This window comes from Danio rerio, chromosome 7, assembly GCF_052040795.2.
Source record: "Danio rerio strain M-AB ecotype USA chromosome 7, GRCz13ab, whole genome shotgun sequence".
NCBI classification, from domain to species: Eukaryota; Metazoa; Chordata; class Actinopteri; order Cypriniformes; family Danionidae; genus Danio; species Danio rerio.
In genome coordinates this window covers 26,937,241-26,960,758 of record NC_141027.1, presented here as the reverse complement: position 1 = coordinate 26,960,758, position 23,518 = coordinate 26,937,241, and the positions used below count along the sequence as shown (strand labels likewise).

General features: G+C 37.3%; 1 protein-coding gene across 1 annotated transcript in view; it reads left to right on the top strand.

Moving 5' to 3' along the window:
- Nucleotides 1–22,580, top strand: part of alx4a (ALX homeobox 4a) — a 31,001-nt gene extending 8,421 nt beyond the window's left edge. The window contains exons 2-4 of the mRNA XM_087261154.1: nucleotides 9,342–9,652; nucleotides 16,952–17,080; nucleotides 19,041–22,580. Coding sequence (XP_087117280.1) covers nucleotides 9,342–9,652; nucleotides 16,952–17,080; nucleotides 19,041–19,358 — 758 coding nt within the window. The 3' untranslated portion in view covers nucleotides 19,359–22,580. The remainder of the gene's footprint in view (nucleotides 1–9,341; nucleotides 9,653–16,951; nucleotides 17,081–19,040) is intronic.
- The last annotated feature ends 938 nt before the right edge of the window (nucleotides 22,581–23,518 follow it).

Genomic DNA, 23,518 nt, shown 5'->3' with positions numbered 1-23,518 from the left:
GCCTGCTGCTGACCCTAACAATCAGATTCAGTAAAAAAGCATAGAGGATGCCCTGCCGCTTTACAGCTAGTTAAATTACACTTTGATGTGTTCCCCCGTTTTCAGCTGGTACTAAATGACTGCCCCTTGTAAAGATCTGACCCTTGCTAACTCATGGGGTCGAGCACCGACATCCTACAAAGCCAGGAACTACTGGCGTCTACCGTCGAGCGCAAGGCACCTTTTTAGTGCGTGCGGGTCTGGAACCACTGTGTGAGCCATTCATGCATATTTTATGAAAATATATAGTGGTGCCCTTTTCTCTTGATTTACGGGATGTATCGAATGGCGACCCATTTGAAGATATTTTACTCTGGAGTCAGAGGTAAAAGTAGATGCTGTAAAAGAGGTTTACAAGCCCCATTCTTGCTACGCATACAGGTGTGAATCTACTCAGGTTAAAAAGCCAATTAGTCTTTTTCTTGAACCTCACCATCTCCTAACCTACAGCTGAACTTCACGTCCTGCCTGGCAAGTGCTGAGGTGATAAAACGCTTCACTATGGTACTGCTGTTATACTTATCTGCATAAGTAATATTTTACATTAGAAATCCAGATGCAAAGTTTCTCTCTTGCATCACTGGAAAAGTAAATCATTGCTTCTTACTCTGTAAGAAATGGATGTGTGAGTCTTGGAAACAATTTTATCAAAGCTAATGAGCAGATATCTAAACGGAAAACACACAGATGCCATTATATGTCCACATGGAAACGATATTAAATAGAAAGATCTCCATCACCTGAATCATTTGTAGGTAAACATGGTAACTACTAATAACAAAAAGGAGAAATAAAGCAGTTTTTTGCTAGCTATACTACTAAAGTGTGGTGGTCAGAAAGTTTCAATACTTTGACACATTTATTATAATAAATCTAGCACAGGGGTGCCCAAACTTTTTTTGTATAAAGGGCCAAGAAACAAATATCAAAGAGAGCCATGGGCTGAGGGTAAATATCCCACACTTTACATTAAAGTTGCCCTGGGTAATTTCCTTATATATTTTATAATATTCTAAAATAAATGTAAAACATTACTTTAAATCGTGTTAACTAACGCAGTATAATTTTTTGAATGATAACTTATAGCAATAAAAACAAACAATCCTATTTATAACATAGTAGAGTTCAATTCTGAATACACTAATCAAGCAGAATCTGCCTTTGACTTCATTTGCCCACTAAATTCTCTGTATTGTCAGGTGACAGTGTGTACATTTAAACAAAATCATATTAATTTACACTATTTCATTGAAACATTGAACTTCAGTTAGATTGTAACAATAAAACAAACAAACACAGAGCTACATCAAATATGAATTGATAATCTTGAAACCATCCCCATCATCCTCTCTCTCTTCTCCGAACCAAATCAAATCAAATCACTTTTATTGTCACATTATCAGCAGCACGGGTATTATTATGAGTGAAAAGCTTAGGTCACCATCAAAGGTTACTAGGGGCCAACTTTGGCCCGTGGGCCCTATTTTGGGCATCTCTGATTTAGCAAATCAGCATATTAACATGATTTCTGAAGAATTATGCGACAGTAAGAACTGTAGAAATGGAAATATTCAGCATGGCCATCAAAATAAATATTATCGTTTTAAGATGTGAAGATATAAGAACTTTGAACTTATATTTTACTAATATTTTATGGCATTTCAGTCAAGCTAATGTTGCTTTGTCAAACATAAGACTTCTTAAAAATCTTTATAATATGTTGAATGCATCAGACAATGCTATTTATTTCATTATAGAACCTCTTCATTGAGCAACTTTCCATCATAGTGGAAAATTTTTCTTTAGATTATTCTAAAGAATTTATAGATTACTCAAATGTTTTTCACACTAAAATAAGGCTCTTTTCAGTAAACAGTAAGTGAAAGGTACTTTGGGAAAACAAAAGTCGTTCTTCTATGGCACCACCCTAATTTTTTAAAGATGTACAGTATCAAATTGCAGCATATCTATGATTATCTATAATAAACACTAGAAAGTTTAACCTTTAAAAAGGCAGCGTAAAGCTATGAGTTTAAAAAGGGTCAATGAATAGTTTCCCTGTTCTGAATTGTATTGACAAATAGTCAATTTAGGGGATATTTAAAACCTTTAATTCTTCAGTGCTGCTAAAATATTGTTTCCTTTTGCATTAAAATTGAGATTTTCCCGATATCAACTGTGGTATATGGTTTTCCTAAACCTACACATGACCTCATGAAATTTCAATGTGTCTGACAGCATGGCAAACAGGGTTAAACAGCAGGACCATGTTTGGCTCTGCACTTTGCTGAAATTTTCAACCGCTACCCCCCTCCGAGCTCCGGTTCAAGACTTTTCCGATTCTGACAGAAATATTCTGCCATGAGATTTCATGCCTAGCAGGCAGGTCATGTTACTCGCCCATATGGTGGAGATACAGGGGCAGCCAAGTCTCTGTTCACCTTGAGCAGCGGAGAAAGCCTGGCTTGAACCCTCGGTGGACTGTGAGACTGTCACAATACTCCGGGTCTGCCAAAAGCCATCAGTGACACTGAGCATAAACAAGAGCCTTTGATCGCCAGGCCTTGATTTCAAACAGGCTGTCAGCTTTTCCATGTGGGGGCAAGAGGCGTGAGGCATCTAAAGGGACAAGCTGAAAATATTTATGTTTGAGTAAATATGCTGCTCCCAACTTGCTTAACAAGATGTGTCAGTCCCAAGCAATGTGGGAGCCATTATACCCCCAGGCCTGGCTCCAATGTCTGCCACTATTGAGTCCATGGTGCCTGGAGAAGGCAATGGGAAACAACTTGGGGGGAAAAAGCATACACAACATGCTTTGTGGTCAAGAACAGGAGCAGTCCCTAAGGTGTACTTATTGACAAAATGTAAAGAATACACGCGTCTAGACCAAATGCTAGGGTTAAAGGCACAGATCACTCAAAAAGATAAAAATTCTCTTCATTTACTGTATTGAACAGTGCAACATAAAAGAAGATATTTTGGGAAATGTGCCACAAAACGAGTCACCAAAATATTTAGTTGCTAATGTTCTTAAATATATATATTTTTTGGAAATGGTCACCAAATAGTAGCCAAACTAGTTTAGTTAGCAAAGAAATATATACAAGTTAGAAGAAAAGAGATCAAGTAGTTGAGTTGTCAACAATCTTCAAATTGTATTTTGTTTAAAAGAATAAAAGTCACCAATATTCATCAAAAGTCATCATACTGTATATATTTCGTTTAGCAAGTCACAGACAAAAATCAGTCAGTAATACAGGTTTGTTTTTTATGACATGAGGGGGACTTTTTTTCCCAAAGTCAAATTTAAGCACCCTCCATGTGCATTTTCAAACTTTCTCAGCACTTTGCAAATGTGGTAAATTACAAACTTACATTAACATTCATACTTCATCACATTATATCAGATACAATATTTTACACCAGGGATTCTTAACAAGTGGGGCACGAGATTAAATAAAATTAACTCTCTATATTACACTATATTTTTTTGATTCAATTAATAATATGCCATAATAAAATGATCGAAGTATTGCCCTTTCTCCTGTTCTCTAAACGATTACTTCAGACTCGTGTAAAAACAGCCCCATAATCGCACCTCAAACCTGAGAAACCCTATATTAAAACTGAAGCATTTTCAAGATATTCCAGCACTAATAAAACCCTGCATCTGCAAGGAAGAAATTCAGCCAAAAGTCAAAAAGCTGCTTCCATTTCATGGAGAATGTCATATATTAAAATAAAGATTTTACCCTAGACAGACACCATACATGATTCACATAGTCACAAAAATCTGTTGTCTTGATCATAGTTGACGTGGTTATTGGCATGTGAAAAGAGTAGAACATGGCGGAGTGATAGGCTGGTTGTGCCAACATGTTCTCAAAAGAACTGGAATAGGTAAATGGACATTTCAGTTGTGCAGTTGCGGTCATTAACTTGGTGGTAATCAGAGGATGTCATCTGGTTTAGGCTTGCGTATTTAGAGAACAGAAATATTATTTGGTCGTCAATTTTTACTACAGCTGTGCTTGAAGTCACTGAACAACTTGTAACAAGAATATTAAGATAGCCAGTGTGGTATTTGACCTGACTATAGTTCACTGTGATTGAACAGTTAGCTAAAAAAGATGGTGAAGAACACTGTATTTATATATATACAATTTTTTTTTTTTTTTTTTTTTTAAAGGTCACTAAATAATGTTATTCTAAACAAAGTTCCATTTATAAATTGAAGCAACAAACTATGATTCAGGTTTGCAAAAATGGTTGATGGCAGGATTTTTTGGTTGGGTGATCTACTTTATGGTCAAGGTCAACCTTAAGGCCAATCAAAAGTGGATGACACTAAATACAAGTGTAAATGAGTTATGAGAAATTTTGAGCTTGTCCAGCTTTCAACTTAAATTGCTTTCAAAGTCTAGATGCTAGTGGAAGTGGTTGAATGTGTTCAAAAAGCCACAAAAGACCATCTAGTCTTTACCTACACTCAAAAATGGCACTTGCTGTTTGTTCAAGCTACATATTTAAAATGTGCTGACATGACAATTCTTTAGTTTTCTGGGGGGACAACTTAATCATTTTATGTTCAATCAACTCCATGTTGTTCCAACACACGATTGTGTGGAATCCAGCCTTTTTTTAAGTGTACCAACCTAATTCTTAAACCTCAATACTGTTGTAGGGCTCTAGCCAGGCACGATTTAAACATGACATCTCAATAGCTAAAATCTTGAGTATGCTTTGAAAATCATGTTGTTTATTTTTATTAAGTCATTTATTGGGGTTACCAGTCCTGATACTGAGCACAAACGCATAGCATTTCAAACAGCTTGCACTTAACAGAGTTGAAAAAAGGTTTCGTTTCTATATTGTTTTTTTGTTGTCTCCTTTTACGCTCAACTGTAAATTTACAACCTTATTACACAATATGTGACCCTGGACCACAAAACCAGTCATAACCAGTGTAAATCTTTGGATATTGAGACATATGCATTATTTGAAAGTTTAATAAACTTTCCATTGGTACAGGTATTGGTATAATAGGACAAAATTTGGATGTGATACAGCCAAATTTAAAGTCTGGAATCTTAGGGTTAATAAATAAATAAATAAAGATAATAAGAAAACTGCCTATATAGTTGTATAAAAGTTGTTAGCAATGCATATAACCACTCAAATATTGGGAAATTTAAGGAACATGATCTTTACTTATTCTTTTAATGATTTGTGTCATAAAAGACTACTTGATTAATTTAACCCATACAGTACAATAGCCAAAAATATACCCATGCAAAATTAGGTTTTGTAGTAAATAGTCAAATATTAGACTGAAAATATCATAATTGGCACAGGAAAGTGAACTAAAGAATGGATTAAGGTGTAAATGGGAATGTGTCTCCCTCCTCTATATGTGATCTGATCTAAACAAAATGTAAGAAACTAATATGCACCCAGTTAGAAAAGATGAAAAAAAGTACTTTATGGGCAATGGCTTATTAAAAGTGCTGGCAATTTGTTTTTCCCCCCATATTGCTAACAGCATATCCAGGACCACCTCCACCCCTGTACATTACCCAACATGGTTCTGTAAGGAGCCCTGTGGTGCTGAAAAAAGCATGTGTTCCAGTAGCATTTACCCATCTGCCTGCAAGCTCAAACCCGAGAAGGCTTTAATCAAGTCTCACATTAGAAATTGAACACAGCTCAACACTGCATCCCCTAAAATAACTTTCCATCACCGAGCACTGAGCTAAAGACAGACATTAAGCACAGGGTCGCCACTGGAACGCCCCCAGGGGAACCCTAATCCAGCTTTACACCCTATTCCTCCTTAAAGCCAAGTGAGTGGAACAAGGTTAAACAGCCCAAAGTTTGCCAGTGCAGCCATCATTATGATTTGAGCGAGCAAGTCGTTCTTGGTAGCTCTTCCACAGCATACAGACAGGTAATGAGTACCGAGAGGGAGCTGGAGGAATGACCTAATGTACTGGAATCCTCACTTTCATTGATCTGACTTGAATTTATGACCGGCACGCTGACTGGGGTTTCACAGCTGAGCCGCTGTGTGTTTTCAGTGGCTTGACGCAGAAAATTACCACTCTAGAGTCTTGTCACTGGGCAAGTGCAGCCCTGTTACGAGCCAAGCTCCATTTTGCACCCTTGCCACAGACTGTGCATATGTTTGAGGCCATGCTCATCAAGCAAGGCTGCAACACTCGGACTGTGCCTAGGCGGGAAACCTGTAATTTTCTATCAGTCTGCAATTACAGCCACGGTGTCTGTTTCACATGAGTAGCTGATTTATGAGCTGAGACTGGCAGTCGTTACTGCGGCATGTCTGACACCAGGCCTTACAGACTTTCTCCCTCCGTAAACTCAGTGCAGACCGAGTGAAGAATAATCTCAATATTATGATTGAAGAAAGCATATTTTTATGAAGTACAATTAAATTTGGAGTAGTGGAGAGAGCACACAGAAAGGTTGTGTTAATTGCAGTGGTGTAAAGTAACAAATTACAAATACTCAAATTACTTCAATTGAGTAGTTTTTTTTTCTGTGTGGAGTTTGCATGTTCTCCCTGCTTTCGCGTGGGTTTCCTCCGGGTGCTCAGGTTTCCCCCACAGTCCATGCAGTACAGGTGAATTGGGTAGGCTAAATTGTCCGTAGTGTATGAGTGAAAGTGTGTGTGGATGTTTCCCAGAGATGGGTGGCGGCTGGAAGGGCATCCGCTGCATAAAAAACTTGCTGGATAAGTTGGCGGTTCATTCCGCTGTGGCGACCCTGGATAAATAAAGGGACTAAGCCGACAAGAAAATGAAATGAAATGAGTAGTTTTTCTCAGAAACTGCAATTCACGTAGTTTTATAAATGTGTTCTTTTACTTTCCCCTTGAGTAAATATTTACTGCTGTTTGGGTACTGCACCACTTTTCTTCAACCTGTAGTCGCGACTGATTTTTTATTGTTTATAGGGCCGAGTATAAAAATCAGTCCTGTGATTCCCGTCTAATCTAAATCACATACAGAAATAAATCACATCATATTGAGCAACCTCAAGACATGGACACTTTATAAATGCAGCAAACCATTTATAAGCATTAACACTGTCCAAGAAGATATCTCAAATCTTTGCACGCAATGACCCAGAGATGGTTTAGACTGCTTGTCAATGATGAGAAGAGGAAGGATGCCTACTGATGACTGAAATACCAAATATTAAACAAGAGCTAAATGCACTACAGAATTTTACGTTTTCGCAAACAAGCACAAATTGCATGAAAACATTTCAACCTTTCACGATGTAATACTCACTACTCTTGAGTACTTTTAAAAGGGCAACTTTTTATAAACATACTTTTACTCTACTTGAACTACATTTTTGGGTAAGTAATGGTACTTTTGATTATGATTTTTCAGTACTTCTTCCACTACTGGGTAATCGGGAAAAAAAGGTTACTTTACAATAAATAACAATTATACAGTATTTATTAATGTAGCTTTTATTTGTTTTGCAATTTAGATGCTTGATCTTTAATCGTTACCTAATCTTCAAGTATTATGAACAAACATAGTATGTTATTAAAGTAACATTAGATCAATAAATGATGAAGGAATTGTGTATTGTATATTGTAATTGCATATTTTATTTACATCCTGTAATTTTTTTGTATATAGTTAACTACATATTTTAATTGCAAAAAATCAATGTGAAAATATATTAAAACTGGAATTTTAGATTTTTTAATTATTTAAATAATTGGTGAAAATGTTCCAATTTCATTCATTTCAACAGACACCTATTTAAAAATAAAAAATCTAGAGTTGTTGTAAACCATGTCAAGAGATTATGCAGATTTTTAAAAAAGATTTATTTGCTGATAGATTGGTAAATCCTTATAGTTTGAAGGTAGTCTAGATGTCATCATCAGTATATGCTAAATAAATGGCTCATTCATTAAATACTATTTTATTAATTTGAATAATTTTTGCTGTAAATGTGCTTGAATTGTTTTGTGTACATAAAATATTGCTATACTGAATTACACACTTGTAAATTATTTTGTTGCAAATCATGATTTAAAAAAATGCTCAGGAAAATAAGTGAAATAGACCCTTTCTAATCGTACAAGAATCCACTTTTACTGTTTAACAATAAAGCCACGTTCACACTGCACTTTTAGGGGCCGATCACACCGAATGCGGTTTATGCGTTGAGAGGTGCCTCTTTTAAATGGTTTACTACTGGCCGAGAGCGTTTTGCGCGCTGCTTATGCGCCCTTCTCGCTTCACGTTTTTACCGCCTGCTGGGCCTTGCGTTTTTACCCTTGCGGGCTGTGTGCTCTCAATTGAAAAAAAAGTCAACTCTGAGAGAAAGAAGCGCAATACATCACTCTCCTCTTTTTTATTCTCCAATCAAAGGAAAGCAGAGGTGGAGTTTCCGTTGAGGTGCCTGCAGTGTTTGTGTGGTCAAGACAACAATGGAGATTTTCGAAGATGAAGCAGAGACTTGAGGTTGCCTTTTTTGGGTTATCCAGGGCTGTATGAGTTGACAAATTATGAATATTACAATATTATTAGTTATTAAAATTTTCAACAGCAACACTCTCGAACAATACCCAGCTGATTTAGTCGTTGCCAAGCGACATTTAAAAAACGCACCGCTTTCGGTGTGATCGGCCCCTTAGACTTCCATTCATAAGCATGCAAATATGGCAAATTGGAAACGCAAGCTCATGCTGCAAGTTTCGCAGTTTGCTGCATTGCAAAGTTCAAGCTTTGTGAACATGTAATTGCATGAGACCAATCGAAGGTTGGTCATAAACAATGCCATCAATGACACAATGGAGTTCAATGCTGAATACACTAAGCTGCCACCTGCATTTGCCCTGATTTGCTCGCTGATGTCCTGTGCATTGCCCTTTTTATCAGTTGCGTGACAGTATTTACATTTTTTAAAAATCTGATTCATTTACAAACAAAAAGGTTATATTCAATTAAAAACGACTATCTTTGTCAAATATATTCACTCTAACCACCTCCCCATCATTCTCCCTCTCCTCAAATGAGGTGGTGAGGCAAATTAAAAGTTAAACCACGGCATAACTCACTTTACTTCTTATACCTTTACTGCTTTGATGCTTAGAAATCATCAGAAGCAATAAAATCAATAAATTAATACTAAAAATAAAATGTTGGCTTAAGTAGCTTGAGATAGGCACCACCGTGCCACGTGCAATTATTTTCATAATCCTCCATTTTCAAGTAATTGACAATCTCTGCCTCTTCTTGTGTCTGCAGGTAAAGACAGCACAGGGTTGACAGATTCCGAGTTGCCCCAAAACAGTGATCCAGCAGGGATGGATGGCAGCTACCTCAGCGTAAAGGATTCAGGAGTGAAGAGCCCGCAGCAGGCAACCTCAGAACTGGCCTCTCCACTGGACAAAACCGAAGGAGAGAGCAACAAGGGCAAGAAAAGACGCAACCGTACCACCTTTACAAGCTATCAGCTGGAGGAGCTGGAGAAGGTCTTTCAGAAAACACACTATCCTGATGTCTACGCCCGGGAACAACTCGCACTGAGAACTGACCTGACAGAAGCCAGAGTACAGGTAAAAAGCTCGACATTTCAATACCATGTTTTGAATACGTCTGTGTGAAATCAAAATTTGCAATGTTTATTTTGCTAGCACACATTGTTAGACTAAAGGTGAACAATGAATCTATTCAAGCTAGTTTATTTACAAGAAATGTTTGTTTTGATAATCTTTCATCAAAGTCTGACCAATTGCTTCCGTGTTTGGAGTAGCAGGTCTTCTATGTTGATATCAGTTGGCAGCTTCAACCAAAATATTCTTAAGCCCACCCTTCCCCTACTCAAGATTCAGTTTCAGTTAGATGCACGAAAACATACCGAACTAAAAGTCTCAGTAACTTCCATTTCACACCGCCTAACTGTGAGATTGCATAAACATCAGAACATTTCAGTTCATTTGAAGTTAAAATAGCTGTCAGACTTATCACAACAGATCATAAAAGTAAAAAAAAAAGCTTTCAGATTAAATATGTGCAGAATTATTATTATTTTTTTAATCCTCTACTCAAGAGTCTAGCTGTTTTAAACTTAGGCTATGTCTGGAAAACCAGAACCTTTTTTGTGACCGGCACCCCTACATTTGCATATAATCCCTCCAACACGACTGCTGCATTCCTGCACCGACAGACAGACCGGGAGATCCCTTTACCCGACCCCAAATGTGCGCTTTACTTAGAAGCCCTGGATTTACACTGTTTGTCTTTCATTAATGTCCCACTCAGGAAAGAATGTGTCCCTCCCTGCTCTCAAGGGTAGGTGAGAAAACCTGGCCTAAAGCTCCTTTACATGGCGAGGGTTTACTTATGACCTACATCCAAGTACACGACTCTAGAATGATGGGTAAAGAACCACAATGGCTGGTTTTGATGATAATGAACACCGTCAAACGTTTTTGTAATTTTGCTTTGCGTGGAAGCACAATGAACTAGTCTAAAGATAGCAATATGTATTGCATGTAAAATGAAAATTAATTATCAGTTTTGGTAAAAAGAAAGCTTAGTTGGATGTGCTCCAACATTGTGGAGTGATGCATTTGTGCAGGCAATTGAAGTTAAAGTATGGCTTGAGTAATTTGCTGAATCCACCCCCTTCTTTTTCCAGTAGCTTCTTTTCTCTCCTGTCTTAATAAAGTAAAAGAAGCCCAAATAACAACAAGGATAGATTAAGAAATCTATGAGAACAATATATTTGCAAACAGACTTAACTATTTAGGCAAGTAAATTACACTGTCTAGAAATTTTTTCCTACTCGTCAAATGATTTGATCTTAAAATATCTATGTTGGAACCAAGGTTATAATAGTTTTGGATTTTACATTAGTTTTGGTTTTTATTTCGTTTTGGCTTTTTGTTTTCAAATTTTTAAGATTTAAGATTTAATTTGTTTTAAGAGGTAGATTTAGTAGTTTTCATTGGTTTCTATTTTTGTTAAATTGCTTAGTTTTAATTTAGTTTTTATTCGTTTTAATGACTCAAACTCAAATAATTACAGTAGACACATAATAATTCCAAGCTCTTTGCTGCATGGAGGAGAACTGGCTTGATCTGGCCAATGGCATCAGGATTACAGACACTGAGGTGCTGTACCAGTTAAACACCTGGCAGCGCAAAATAAATAGATTTACTTCTAAAAGGCTTACAGTAGGCTTATGTAATAAATACATTTACAAAGATGAAAACAAAGAACATTTTTGTTATAAGTTTAGTTAGTTTCAGTTTCATTTTAGCATAATTTTAGTTCGTTTAAATGATCTGATAATCTTAATAAATTTATTTTTGGACCAAGGTTAGAATAGTTTTAGATTTTTCATTAGGTTTAGTTTTCATTTTGTGTTGACTTTGTTTTTAAACCATACAAGTTCATTTTAATTCGTTTTTAGAGGTAGATTTACTAGCTTTTATTCATTTCTATTTTTTTTTTTAAACTGCTTAGTATTAGCTTAGTTTTTTATGGACCCTTTTCACGAGACTGTTATGACACGTTTAACAGTCATCATAGTCTTAAACCCTTGAAAGTTTTTAATATTTAGATTTTTTTTTAAATGTATGAACATTTATATGCATTAATGAATGTAGTGTATAATATTTGCAACAAATTACAAAAAACGAATTACTGATTATGCAAGTCGTTTTAAATGCAGCGTCTATGGGGGTGAGAGTAAATTTGACATTATTCTCTCTGGGTGCCGTCATCAGTCTCACGTTTTTTTCTGAAAGTCTTGATAACATCATTGTGAAGTTTTTCGTTTAATATTTCAGCAAATAGAGTACTCTCCCACTCATTGCGCTCTAAGTTTACCCAGCTATGATGCTACTGAGAAACCTGGAAACTTGAAAAGGGTCTATTAATTTAGTTTCCGTTTTTATTTGTTGTTTTTGAGTAAATTAGGATGTTTGTAAGGTGCAAGATTCAAAATCATCAGAATAAATATTGCATAATAAAAACTTAACCACTGTGGCGACCCTGGATTAATAAAGGGACTAAGCCTAAAAGAAAATGAATGAATGAAAAACTCAACTAAAGATAGGCTACATTTTTTTGACACAAGAACACTACCCATCTACCACTACCATTTACCCATCCTCAAATTTAAATAATTAGATTAGAAACATGATAATTCTAAGGAGGGGAACTGGCTTGATCTGGCCAATGGCACCAGGATTACAGACTCTGAGGTGCTGTACCAGTCAAACACCTGGCAGCATGAAATAAATAGATTTACTTCTAAAAGGCTTACAGTAGGCTTATGTAATAAATACATTTACACAGACAAAAACGAAGAACATTTTAGTTATAATTTTAGTTAGTTTCAGTTAGTTTTGTGTGTACACAATACAGTTTCAGTAAGTTCTAGTTTTTTTTTTTCAGTTTACAAAAACGATTTTCAATTCTATTTTTTATTTTCGTTAACTGTACTAACCTTGGTTTGGACACAACTCGGGGCAGTAGCAATCAAGATCGTCTAATGACTTTGTTAAATCGTCTAATGACTAAGACTAACTAGCAGTTAATTAAGTAGTTCATTCATTCATTCATTTTCTTTTTGGTTTAGTCCCTTTATTGTTTAGGGGTTGCCACAGTGGAATGAATCTCCAACTTATCCAGCATATGTTTTACGCAGCAGATGCCCTTCCAGCTGCAACCCATCACTGGAAAGCACTCATACACTTTCATTCAAAAACATACACTATGGACAATTTAGCTTGCCCAATTCACCTGTAACGCATGTCTTTGGACTTGTGGGGAAAACCGGAGCACCTGGAGGAAACCCATGCGAACACAGGGAGAGCATGCAAACTCCACACAGAAATGCCAACTGACCCAGCCAAGGCTCAAACCAGCAACCTTCTTGCTGTGAGGCGACAGTGCTACCCACTGTGCCACCTATTTAAGTAGTAATCCGTCTTATTTTTCAGACTCTGAATAGAACGTTTACCACATATTATATTAGTATCTGAAATCATAAAGTTATGCCAACATTTTTAAAAAGACTATCAATGATCAGGACACCACAAAAGCATAAAACAACTGACTCTTTAATTACGTAAAAACATAAATGTATCCAGAAGAAAAGAAAAACGCTAAATGATTTTGAAGTAGAAGAGGTGAGATTGAGTGACAGCAGAGGCAGACCATCAATCCTCAAAGCTACTCTGGACTTCAAAGTTTCTTTTTCCCCTTTTTTTCCACCAGGTTTAGCTCAGTGTTTCTGTTCTCTCTCCCCTGGTGCTGGAACATAAATAAAGCTCCATAATAAGCCTCCAAGCTGTTTTAGCTGTCAACATCTTTACCAATTACGGTGTTACTTGTGTGCATGAACAACATTCAAAAGATTTAAAAATAACTTTTCTAATATGTTTCATACAGGTGCTGCTTAAAATTAGTCAACTTGTTAATACTGGCAGTCTTGTGATGAATCAGAAGAAACCAATAAAAGGAAAAAAACAGGATTTAGATACCATAAAGTGAGCCTCTTTTGTCTCTTTTCTCGTCAATCAGGTTCAAAAGTGAACATTTGGTTCATGCATACACAACACAACTCAGCATTGGATCATCAGAAAGTAGCAAGAGAATTTCCCCCACTCGTCTACAAGAGTCTACCGGGTTGGAGAGTCAGATATGAAAATCCAGGGGCTTAAGAGTCAGGAAATTAAACACAAAATGAAAACAAACTCCATTTTGAACTTTATTCTCATTCTCTCATCTTCCACGCATAGATTTATGAGAGGAAGACAGTCTGAGAAAAAGGTAGATATAAAAACAGCAATAAAAAAATCCTAGAGCATTCAATGCATATTAAATAGACGGCATCTGTATCAACATCATTGCTTCATTACACAGGGATGCTAGTGGAAAGCCACCAAGAGTAATAATCACTGGGAAAAAAGCGCAATTCAGAAAGCAAATGTTCCCTTTTTTACTCCAGGCAGTTAGTTAAGCTCTACAAACATATGATGTGGAGCCAAAAGGATGTTGATGTCCACCGGTGCATTATGTGCGAGCAGAGCTGAGGTGTTATCAGGTTACACTGAGAGATAGGCTGACGTCTTGCTGGCAATGAATGCAAAAGCCACAAACTGATTGACCAAAGAGCCATCCCAAGATGCAAGTTCAAGCTCCGTGACGAATTGAGATTGCAAGACAAAAGAAAGTCTCCACTAGAAAAAAAAAAAGAACTTTCCACTCCACAAATCAATAAACAGATAGTTCTAAACAGAGAAGAGCCAGGATTAAAAGAATGGAATTTTGGCAACTCTTCAGACTGCAAGCCATGAGAAATCACTTTGTGTAATTTGTTCTCTAATTCTCAGGTCTTTAAATAACAGCCATCTATTCAGGGAAACAATGCATTGTTTTACTATGAAAAACCAGAAAATAGAAAAAATGCAAATGCAGATACAATCCAATTCAGACTATTTATTAAAGGGATAGGTCATCCAAAAAAAATAATTATGTAATATAATATTTATTCTCATGTCATTTAAACTTGTGAGTTTGAAATATTTTAATAGTATCTGGATGCAGCCTTTATGATGCAAGCTGAGATGGCATTACTCAGCGATGCAATGTCAGACACAATGCAAGCAGTGGAGTAAGTAATGTCACTGTGACGGATAGGGTTAGGGGCGGGGTTAGGTGAGCGCATTAAAAAGCATTGGATGCAGCTCAGATTGCACTGCACCAGACCCCTCTCAAAAATTTTGAAAGATGTTCAAACTCTTTTTGCGGACCAAATCAACATTGCAACCCAGTGCCTTTCATTGCATTATTAATATGTATTCATATGAGTTCAGCACCAAAACAGAAAATCATACAGGGGTGCGTTTCCCAAACAACGACAAAACTCGTAGCTGAACTATCATTGTACGATGCATCATTTGGGAAAAGAACAATGTAGTGACGAGTTTTTCCCAAAATCCGTAGTTTCTCTGTTCTTCTTTATAGAAGAACCCCATAATTTCGTTGTGCAAATTATATTTTTTTACATTTTTACCATATTTGTTTTGGTAAAAACATGCACTTGTTTTTTGTATGAATTGAAATATATAAATGGCACAAATATTATTGAGAACAGTACATATTCTATTCTTAAACATAAAATCACTTATAAAAGCTAACACATTCTAATATCATATAAATAAGGCAAGGCAAGTTTATTTATATAGCACATTTCGTACACAGTGGCAATTCAAAGTGCTTTACATAACCAAGAATAAAAGAAACAAGTAAAAATAATAAATAAAAACAAATAATAAAACTGATTAAAAAACATAAAAACAGGTAAAATGTGATATAAAAGAATGAAGAAGAAGAGAAAAACATGATAGTGCAATCTTTCGGACGCAGCACAGTGCTCATTCAGTAAAGGCACAGCTAAACAGATGTGTTTTTAGTCTTGATTTGAATGTGCCTAATGTTGGAGCACATCTGATCATTTCTGGAAGCTGACTCCAGCAGCGGGGGGCATAGTGGCTGAAAGCTGATTCACCCTGCTTTGACTGAACTCTTGGAACTTCTAGTTTGTATGATCCGAAAGATCTGAGTGGTCTGTTGGGTTTGAATTCAGTGAGCATATCTGTAATGTACTGAGGTCCTAGGCCATTTAGTGATTTATAGACCAGTAATAATACTTTAAAATCTATTCTGAATGTAACTGGGAGCCAGTGTAGAGACTTGAGGACAGCTGTGATGTGCTCTGATTTTCTGGTTCTGGTCAGAATTCTGGCTGCAGCGTTCTGGATGAGCTGCAACTGAATAATGAATAATGAGGCTATTTATTAAGAAAATCCTACTTTAATATCATGAAATGGTATGATATATCAATAATATCAATAATCATAAGCCACAATTGTGTTCAAAATTACATCAATGTTTTTAAAGTGCACTGCAAAGGGAGCGCAGTTGTAAACATGAAGATCACTTAAACTGAACTGTAAAAATACTTTGAAAGCAAGTTACACCTAAAAGAGATTACTTTAATGTCTTTTTTATTTTTAATAATTCCAGGTTTGAATGTTAGAATGTTCTAAACGAACAGGACATAGGGGGGACAACTGGGAATAGAACACCGCCAGGAACTATGTTTCTAACTACAGCTCCAGAGGTATAGTTGCAAGCATACAAGTTTGCGAATCAGTTTGCGAATGTTCGTTGGAACAATGGATTTGGGTAATGCCAAATCAACAAACTATGCTTGTAATGACATCCTTATTTGGCTAAAGATGGTTTTGGGAAACACACCCCGGTCGAGAATGACATCAGAGTGAGCAAATGAATTTTCATTTTCACTAAAAATCTCCTAATTCATCAAAGAGAGTCTGTAATGGTGGTGGAAGAGGAGTGACATGGTTCTCTGAGGCCTCTGGCCCCGGCGGGTTCCTGCTTTCCCCTCCCTGCCCCCTGCTGCTGCTGATGGCTCTGATAGAAAAGAAACTCAGAGGAGGCCATCACAATCTGTCAGCTCCCACAACATCAAACAACGGCCAGGTCTCACTGAACAGTTTCCAGGAAAAGATGCTGAAAAATAATACAGACTAGGGGCTTCCTACATGAGCTCTAGACTTACAACTGAAGGGACAGACTCTCTCACCCCAAAAAATTTGCAACATGATACCAAATGAGCTAGACAATGTGATCACATACAAAGTAAAAATATGATGCTGATATTGGATGTTTATTACTCCATCAATAAATCTTCACTAAGAAAACATTTCCTGTCTATGATGTAATGCCACAAGTGGCCTTCTAGCATGAAGTCATTTAATCATTTGCTAATGCGATAGCCTCATGATTAAGAGTTAATGTCTTACTTGCAGGTGTGGTTCCAAAACCGCAGAGCCAAGTGGCGGAAGAGAGAGCGTTTCGGACAGATGCAACAGGTCCGGACACATTTCTCCACAGCCTATGAACTTCCACTTCTCACTCGGCCTGAGAACTACGCTCAGGTATAGTGCTGTCTTCACTTTAGCAATGGCACTGAAAGTCAAAGAAATATCAGTGATGAATATTAAGAACAATTAATGCTGATAAAAGTTGCAAATTGTAAAAAAAAAAAAGTAATAATAATAAAAAATAAATGTAAGAGAAATTGGTACATATTAAATAGTTCCAATAATTGTTTAATATTCCAGCACCACTGAAGTAGTGGATTTCAGTGTAGAAAATCTCTATTTTATAATTACACATGTAAAAAAATAGGTTTTGTAACTGATTTTCATTGGCTTTATAAAAAACACAGTCTACCTTAATGAATCTTAAAACCTTTAAGTGCCATCTGAAATTTTTAATTCATTATTCTCAGGCTTCAGTGTGTAGATTGGTCTTTTGGATGAGATGTTAAAACGAGGTCCTGATTCTCTGTGACTCTCATTAAAAATCCCATTGCACTTCTCAAAAGAGTTGGGGTGTAATCCGTGTCCTGGCTAAATTTTCTCCATCTGCCTGTACCCATCATGGCCTCCGAATCATTCCCATCCATCGATATAGCTGGTGTGTGGTGAGCGCACTGGCGCTGTTGTCCTGTGGCGGCTGTCGCATCATCCAGTGCTGGTGTTGAGAGACCCCCCTTAATGATTGTAAAGCGCTTTGGGTGTTTAGCCATACACAATAAATGCGCTATATAAATACACACAATCCATTCCATTCCATTTAATGGCAAAGAATATGTTCTTTTAAGTTAATTTTTACAAAAAAAAAATTTGAGAAGAGCATGTGATATGATTGATCACGGCTGGCCTCTCATCTGTAATCAGCAATAATCCAATCAGATTGATTCAAGCCTACAATAAATAGACCGATTTCACCCTACCAACTTTTCTTCGTTTTGGAAGAATCCCCCCTTCCACCCCATCTCCCCTGTTTCCTCCCTTTACCAGGGGGAGCTCTAGAGACCTATCTGATCTTGGTCACCCTTATATGCTTATTGACCAGGCCGGAGGCATGGGCTCAATTATCTCCGAGCTCAGGGTTCTTTCCCATGACAGCATGCCAAACCTGCTAATAGTGTCAAGAAATATCTATGTGTGAACTCTTGAAATGCCAAGTGAAATAACTGATCATAAACACTGGAGGCTAGAATTTTTTTTAGATAGTACTAAAGAACTATTTACCATTTCAAACATGAACATGGGGGATCAAAATTTGAGCCATTCTGTTTTATAAAGAAATATTTGGGGCATTTTTGGGACTTGAACTCAGGTCATCTAGAGGGTAAACATGCTATCAGTTCTGACAACATTTGAGTCGTCTGAGTTTCCTATTATTTGAGAATTTCTAACAATCGACAAATAGATTAGAGTATCACTGACAATTTCGGGACCTAAAGAAGCACAATATGGAGGTCAGGTCAGACGAGGGCTGTGGCCGAAGACGACACGCCTTCACAGGAGAGCCAAAGAATCTCCTGGATTTATTATGAATATGTGGCCGGGTCGAAGGGCAGGGGTGGCTCTTTGGGGAGCGCGCCTGCAGCTGTGGAATGCTGCTTTGCTCACATCTGGGGCATCTCCCTGAGAGGGCTTTCATCTCCCTCCACAGCCCTCCCTCAGACCCCCACCTCCCCAGGCCCAGAGCAGAACACAGGCCTATCAATTCACTCTCCGCTCAGCAGAGGAGGTTACTCTGGGTGTTGAAGGAGCGTACAGAGACAGAGGCATTCCTCCTCTGCACAAGGCAGGCAGCTCCCACTCAGTACGGGACCAGATGAATGCCTCACAGCTCCTGATAAATCTCCAGGTCGAGTACCACTGAGGATTCTGCACCTTCGCCAATGCAATATTTCAAAACAAGCCAAGTCGGATTTGATAAATGCTCTCATGAACATAAGTTACTTTCATGTTATTGTTGCTGAAATTGCAGAACATAAACACACTGTACCTTAACCTTCTGCATTGGCCTTTGTTGCAGATTCAGAACCCTTCTTGGATAGGCGGCAGCAGTGCAGCGTCTCCAGTGCCTGGCTGCGTCGTACCATGTGACTCGGTCACTTCCTGTATGCCACCTCATCCACATGCTGCTAGCGGAGTGTCTGACTTCTTGGGTGTGCCCAGTCCTGGAAGCCACATGGGACAGACACATATGGGCAGCTTGTTTGGGAGTCCAGGCATGGGCACTGGCATTAATGGGTACGACTTAAACATGGACCCCGATCGGAAATCCTCCAGCATTGCAGCACTGCGAATGAAAGCTAAAGAACACAGTGCAGCCATCTCTTGGGCTACATGACTCCCCCAACATCAGGACGTTATCTCTGAAGTCCCTCAACAAATAAGAGGAGGAGCAAATGTGAACATCAGTTAGCCACCAACGCATGACCTGCGAACGAGGAGTGTGTGGATTGATAAAGACAATGAAGGGTAATAGAAAAAACCATGAGATTTATTTCGATCTGAAATCTAGAGAGACAAGGGTAAATCAGAGATCATAAAACGGAGAATGTTCTGGCTTTAAAACAAGAAAGAAATACAAGAAAGAAGACAGAAACTTGACATTTGAATGCATAAAAGAATTACACAAGTATGAAAAAAAAAACACACTGCACTTATCCGCCACCAGTGTCCCATTTGTAAACACACATGAATTTATCTAAGAGCATCTGGCTTTGGGCTCAGCAATATCAAAACTTGTTAATTCTTGTTCTGTCACAGATTCCTTTTTCCATACATGCCAATTCAACAAGATTCACAATACAGAGTTTCTCACAATCTCATTGTAGCCTATTTCCAAACAGCTAACTAGACATCTAAAGAAGGCTTCCTGGTTCCTTAACGTATTGTATCCGTGGTACAAGCAGTCTACCAAGTGCCTTAACACAGTACAAACAGAAAATTACATAATTAATGACCAAAAGATTAAGAGTGGGATTTTCGGTCGAGAACGCAATCCATCACTTATAATTTCTCTTTCAATTTTACTGCAAGAAAGAGTTGCTCTAAAGCCTTTTGGCAAGATACAGATCCATCATAGCAGCTGTTAATTTGAAAGTCAAACATCACAATAAACTACAATCTACAATGTGTAAAGGATTCAAAACGAGTTGAGGAATTTGTTTAGATTGCAATATCTTTGCATCTTTTCAGCAATTGTTTGTTCTGTAGCTACCCTGGCCCCAATCTCTACGTCCAGGGTGTGTAAAATGTACAGTGTTGGGGCTGCCTGAAATTTGAGCCATGATTCATTCATTTATTGGCAGTACTTCTCATTTTGCCATCTTAAATATAACTATCAACTTGCCGATCTGTGCCTCATCCACCACCATTCTGATTGGAAGCAATACTGAGCTCTGGCATGTAATCACTGACTTTGCCATCCACTAAGGTGACAGAAATAGAAAGCCCCATTTCAAGGTAGTACAAGCTTTCTGATTTTACCAGAGTCAGATTCAAATCAGGTAAAACAAAGCTGTTTGAAATCTGCAGCCGAATTTGATACGTTCTGCCCCTTGGAGAAGCCATTTCTAATTTGTAAATGAGAACCACATTTCCTTTCCTTCCTTCTGCTATGCAATGTATCTGGATCCCCGGAGATATGTACATATACACACAACTTTTTTATTATAATACCAGAGCAGTGACTTACCTGGATTAGGGGGGTCACAACATGGAATCATGTTTCATATCGAGTTTGTTTTAAGAATGACAGAAAACTGGAATTCTATTACATATTGTAAATACATAATGGACTAATTGAAACACGTTAGAGTCTTACACTTAATGGTGAGGTTATACGATATCCAAAGTATAGAGGCTACCTGAAGTTTGAGCCATGCTTCATTATTTTTGCAGAAGTCTTCACTGAATCACATGACTGAGAATCTCATCCCTCAACTCACAAAATGCACTTCCTGAAAAAAAAAAAATCTGCGATAATGTTAATGGGATTTCCATTAATGCTCTTATGCTCTTATGCTCTTTCAGACCAAGGATCTACAATGATAATACAAATCAATCTAATTTTAAAAATAGAAACAAAGGCATCACTTTCAAATTATCTCCAGCTGATACACTGAATAAATACTGACATCAGAATCCAATCCATCCTAGTTGAAAAAGCTAAAGCATTAAAAATAGTGGTCAAAATGGACCTTAATGTGCATTGGTGAGGATGGCAATAAACTTACCATTCCTTAAATCACAGGTGTCAAGTTCCAACACTACTCCAACACACTTACCTGTAGGTTTCAAACAAGCCTAAAGGACTCAGTTTGATTAGAAGTCTTTAATTAGGGTTGAATCTAAACTGTGCAGAGCGGCAGCTCCCCGAAAACTGCATTTGACACCTGTGCCTAAAATGGTAAACATGTAACTCTTACGGTAAACTTACCATTCCTTAAGCCTTAAAACTACCAATTGTTACTAAAGTAGGCCCGACCAGCAGATTCACATCCACCAGAGTGACAGTTCAACCTTCAGCCCTCATTGACCACCATGAGAAGTTCTGCCAGTGCATAGATTTGGTCTTTAAGAGGTTAGTGAGAGGGTGAAGCGACTAAAGTGTTCCGGTGTTCTGGGAAAGGACAATCCACACAGCTGTGTGTGAAGTAAATGCAAAACAAACATGCCTTGCTCATGCTTCCCTTCAGCTGTCATGGCTCTTCTTTCAAAGCCCCTTGCTGAACAGCGACGACCCAGCCAAAGCATCAGTCCTCAGCGACTCCGAGTCACTGCACACTCGTGCTCTCTGGCAGTCTTTTTAATTAACACTGAGACATCTGTGGAGAGGGATTCTGTGACAGAACAGAGCAGCCTGGACTCTCTGTTTGCCTATCTATAACTATAGTGGAGCCATCAGGGGCATCAGCGAATTTTAGGTCAACACTATTATTAGTTTGTGTAGAACCAGCACATTTACATACCATTAAATGAGCTAATCTGCATATCACCCAAGTCATCACATTTGCTTTTAAATCTCATGTATTTTGTTCAAAGGTAAATAAATGTAAAATAGTCATTGAATAGTTCAGGATTGTAAAGTACCATAAAAATATGGCATTTGCCAAAACGGTACCTTGAAGATGCCTACGAGTTACAGAGATGCTTGCGTTTCTGTTCCATCTCTCAAAACGTATACTACTGAAGAAGGCATATCCAAGTACTACAATAATATAATGCTTTGTTTTGCGTGTGGTTGCATGTGTACGGTTTTCTTTGGATTCCTTTCTTGCATAAAAAAAAAAACTCTTGGAGCCGTTCTTTTGTAAAAAATATCCTTATTAGAAATATATTATTTTATGTGTGACTGAGGGTTCTTGCTTTTGTTGTATTTTGTTGCTTTTGTTGTGGGTCTGGGGTTAAAATGCGATAGGTTTTGGATTTGTGGGTATGTAAATGAACCTAAAATAGTTGTGATGGCTTTAAGCTAAACATACGGCTTTTGAATCGTTTTAAATAATTATTTACTTTCAAGCTTGTTTATGTTCTATATATATATATATTGTGTGATTTACAACCGTAAGTTATTGCACTTACAATTTTATTGTTTGAATTGCTTTGAGAACATCGGATTTGAGTGGAATATCACTATAAAATGTATGCACTCATTTGGCTATCAAGAACTCTGAGAACATGTTGGTAAAGTACAGAGGGCTGGTAAATGTTGCGAGTTTGCTTTTTTCAGATTTGTTTAACCTCTGTAAAACAAACTGTATTATTTGTTTTACTTGCTCCAAAGACAATAAAAAAGCAGCAACATTTCTTTAAAAATGACAGAAAATGTTCTCAGAGTCTGATGTAACTTATAATAAAGATATACTGAAAACGTAAAGTTCCAATTGGCTAAAGATTGTGCTTTTAACTAGGATTTCCCGTTAATGGGTTACAAAAATCTAAAGTTAATAGCTAAATACAGGTGCTGGGTATTCTACTATAGATGTTTCATTTAATTTCATTCATGACATTTTCTGTGTGCTCATTTTTGTTTGTTTAAATCCAGATGAATAATAAAAAAACTAATCATACTAAACATTCCTGTGCATTATTTTAGTAGCTACATTTTTATAATTTGCAATCCATTAAAAATTAAACTGAATGCAGCTTGTGCTTTATATAAAAAGGTAAAATCTAAAACGTGATTGATTTTGCCTTTACAGAATACCTAAATGTCATGTTCAGCTCAAAGATTAGTGCTCCATTTCTTATACATTCTGTATTATTGATTGCTGTACTTCTATAACAGCTCCTAGTCTGTATAAAACACAAGCTGCAGATAATCTGACTCTCTGTGTGCGATTGGTTATTCAGTGACATTTCCAATACTTAACATGTTGCTGAAACTTCCTTACCAGATTTTCACTCTCTTCACGCAGGAAGAGTCAGAACAGAAATAGATTTCTCTTCACAAGTTCACTCCCCATGGAGATGAAATGAATTTATCTCAGACGCGCAGGC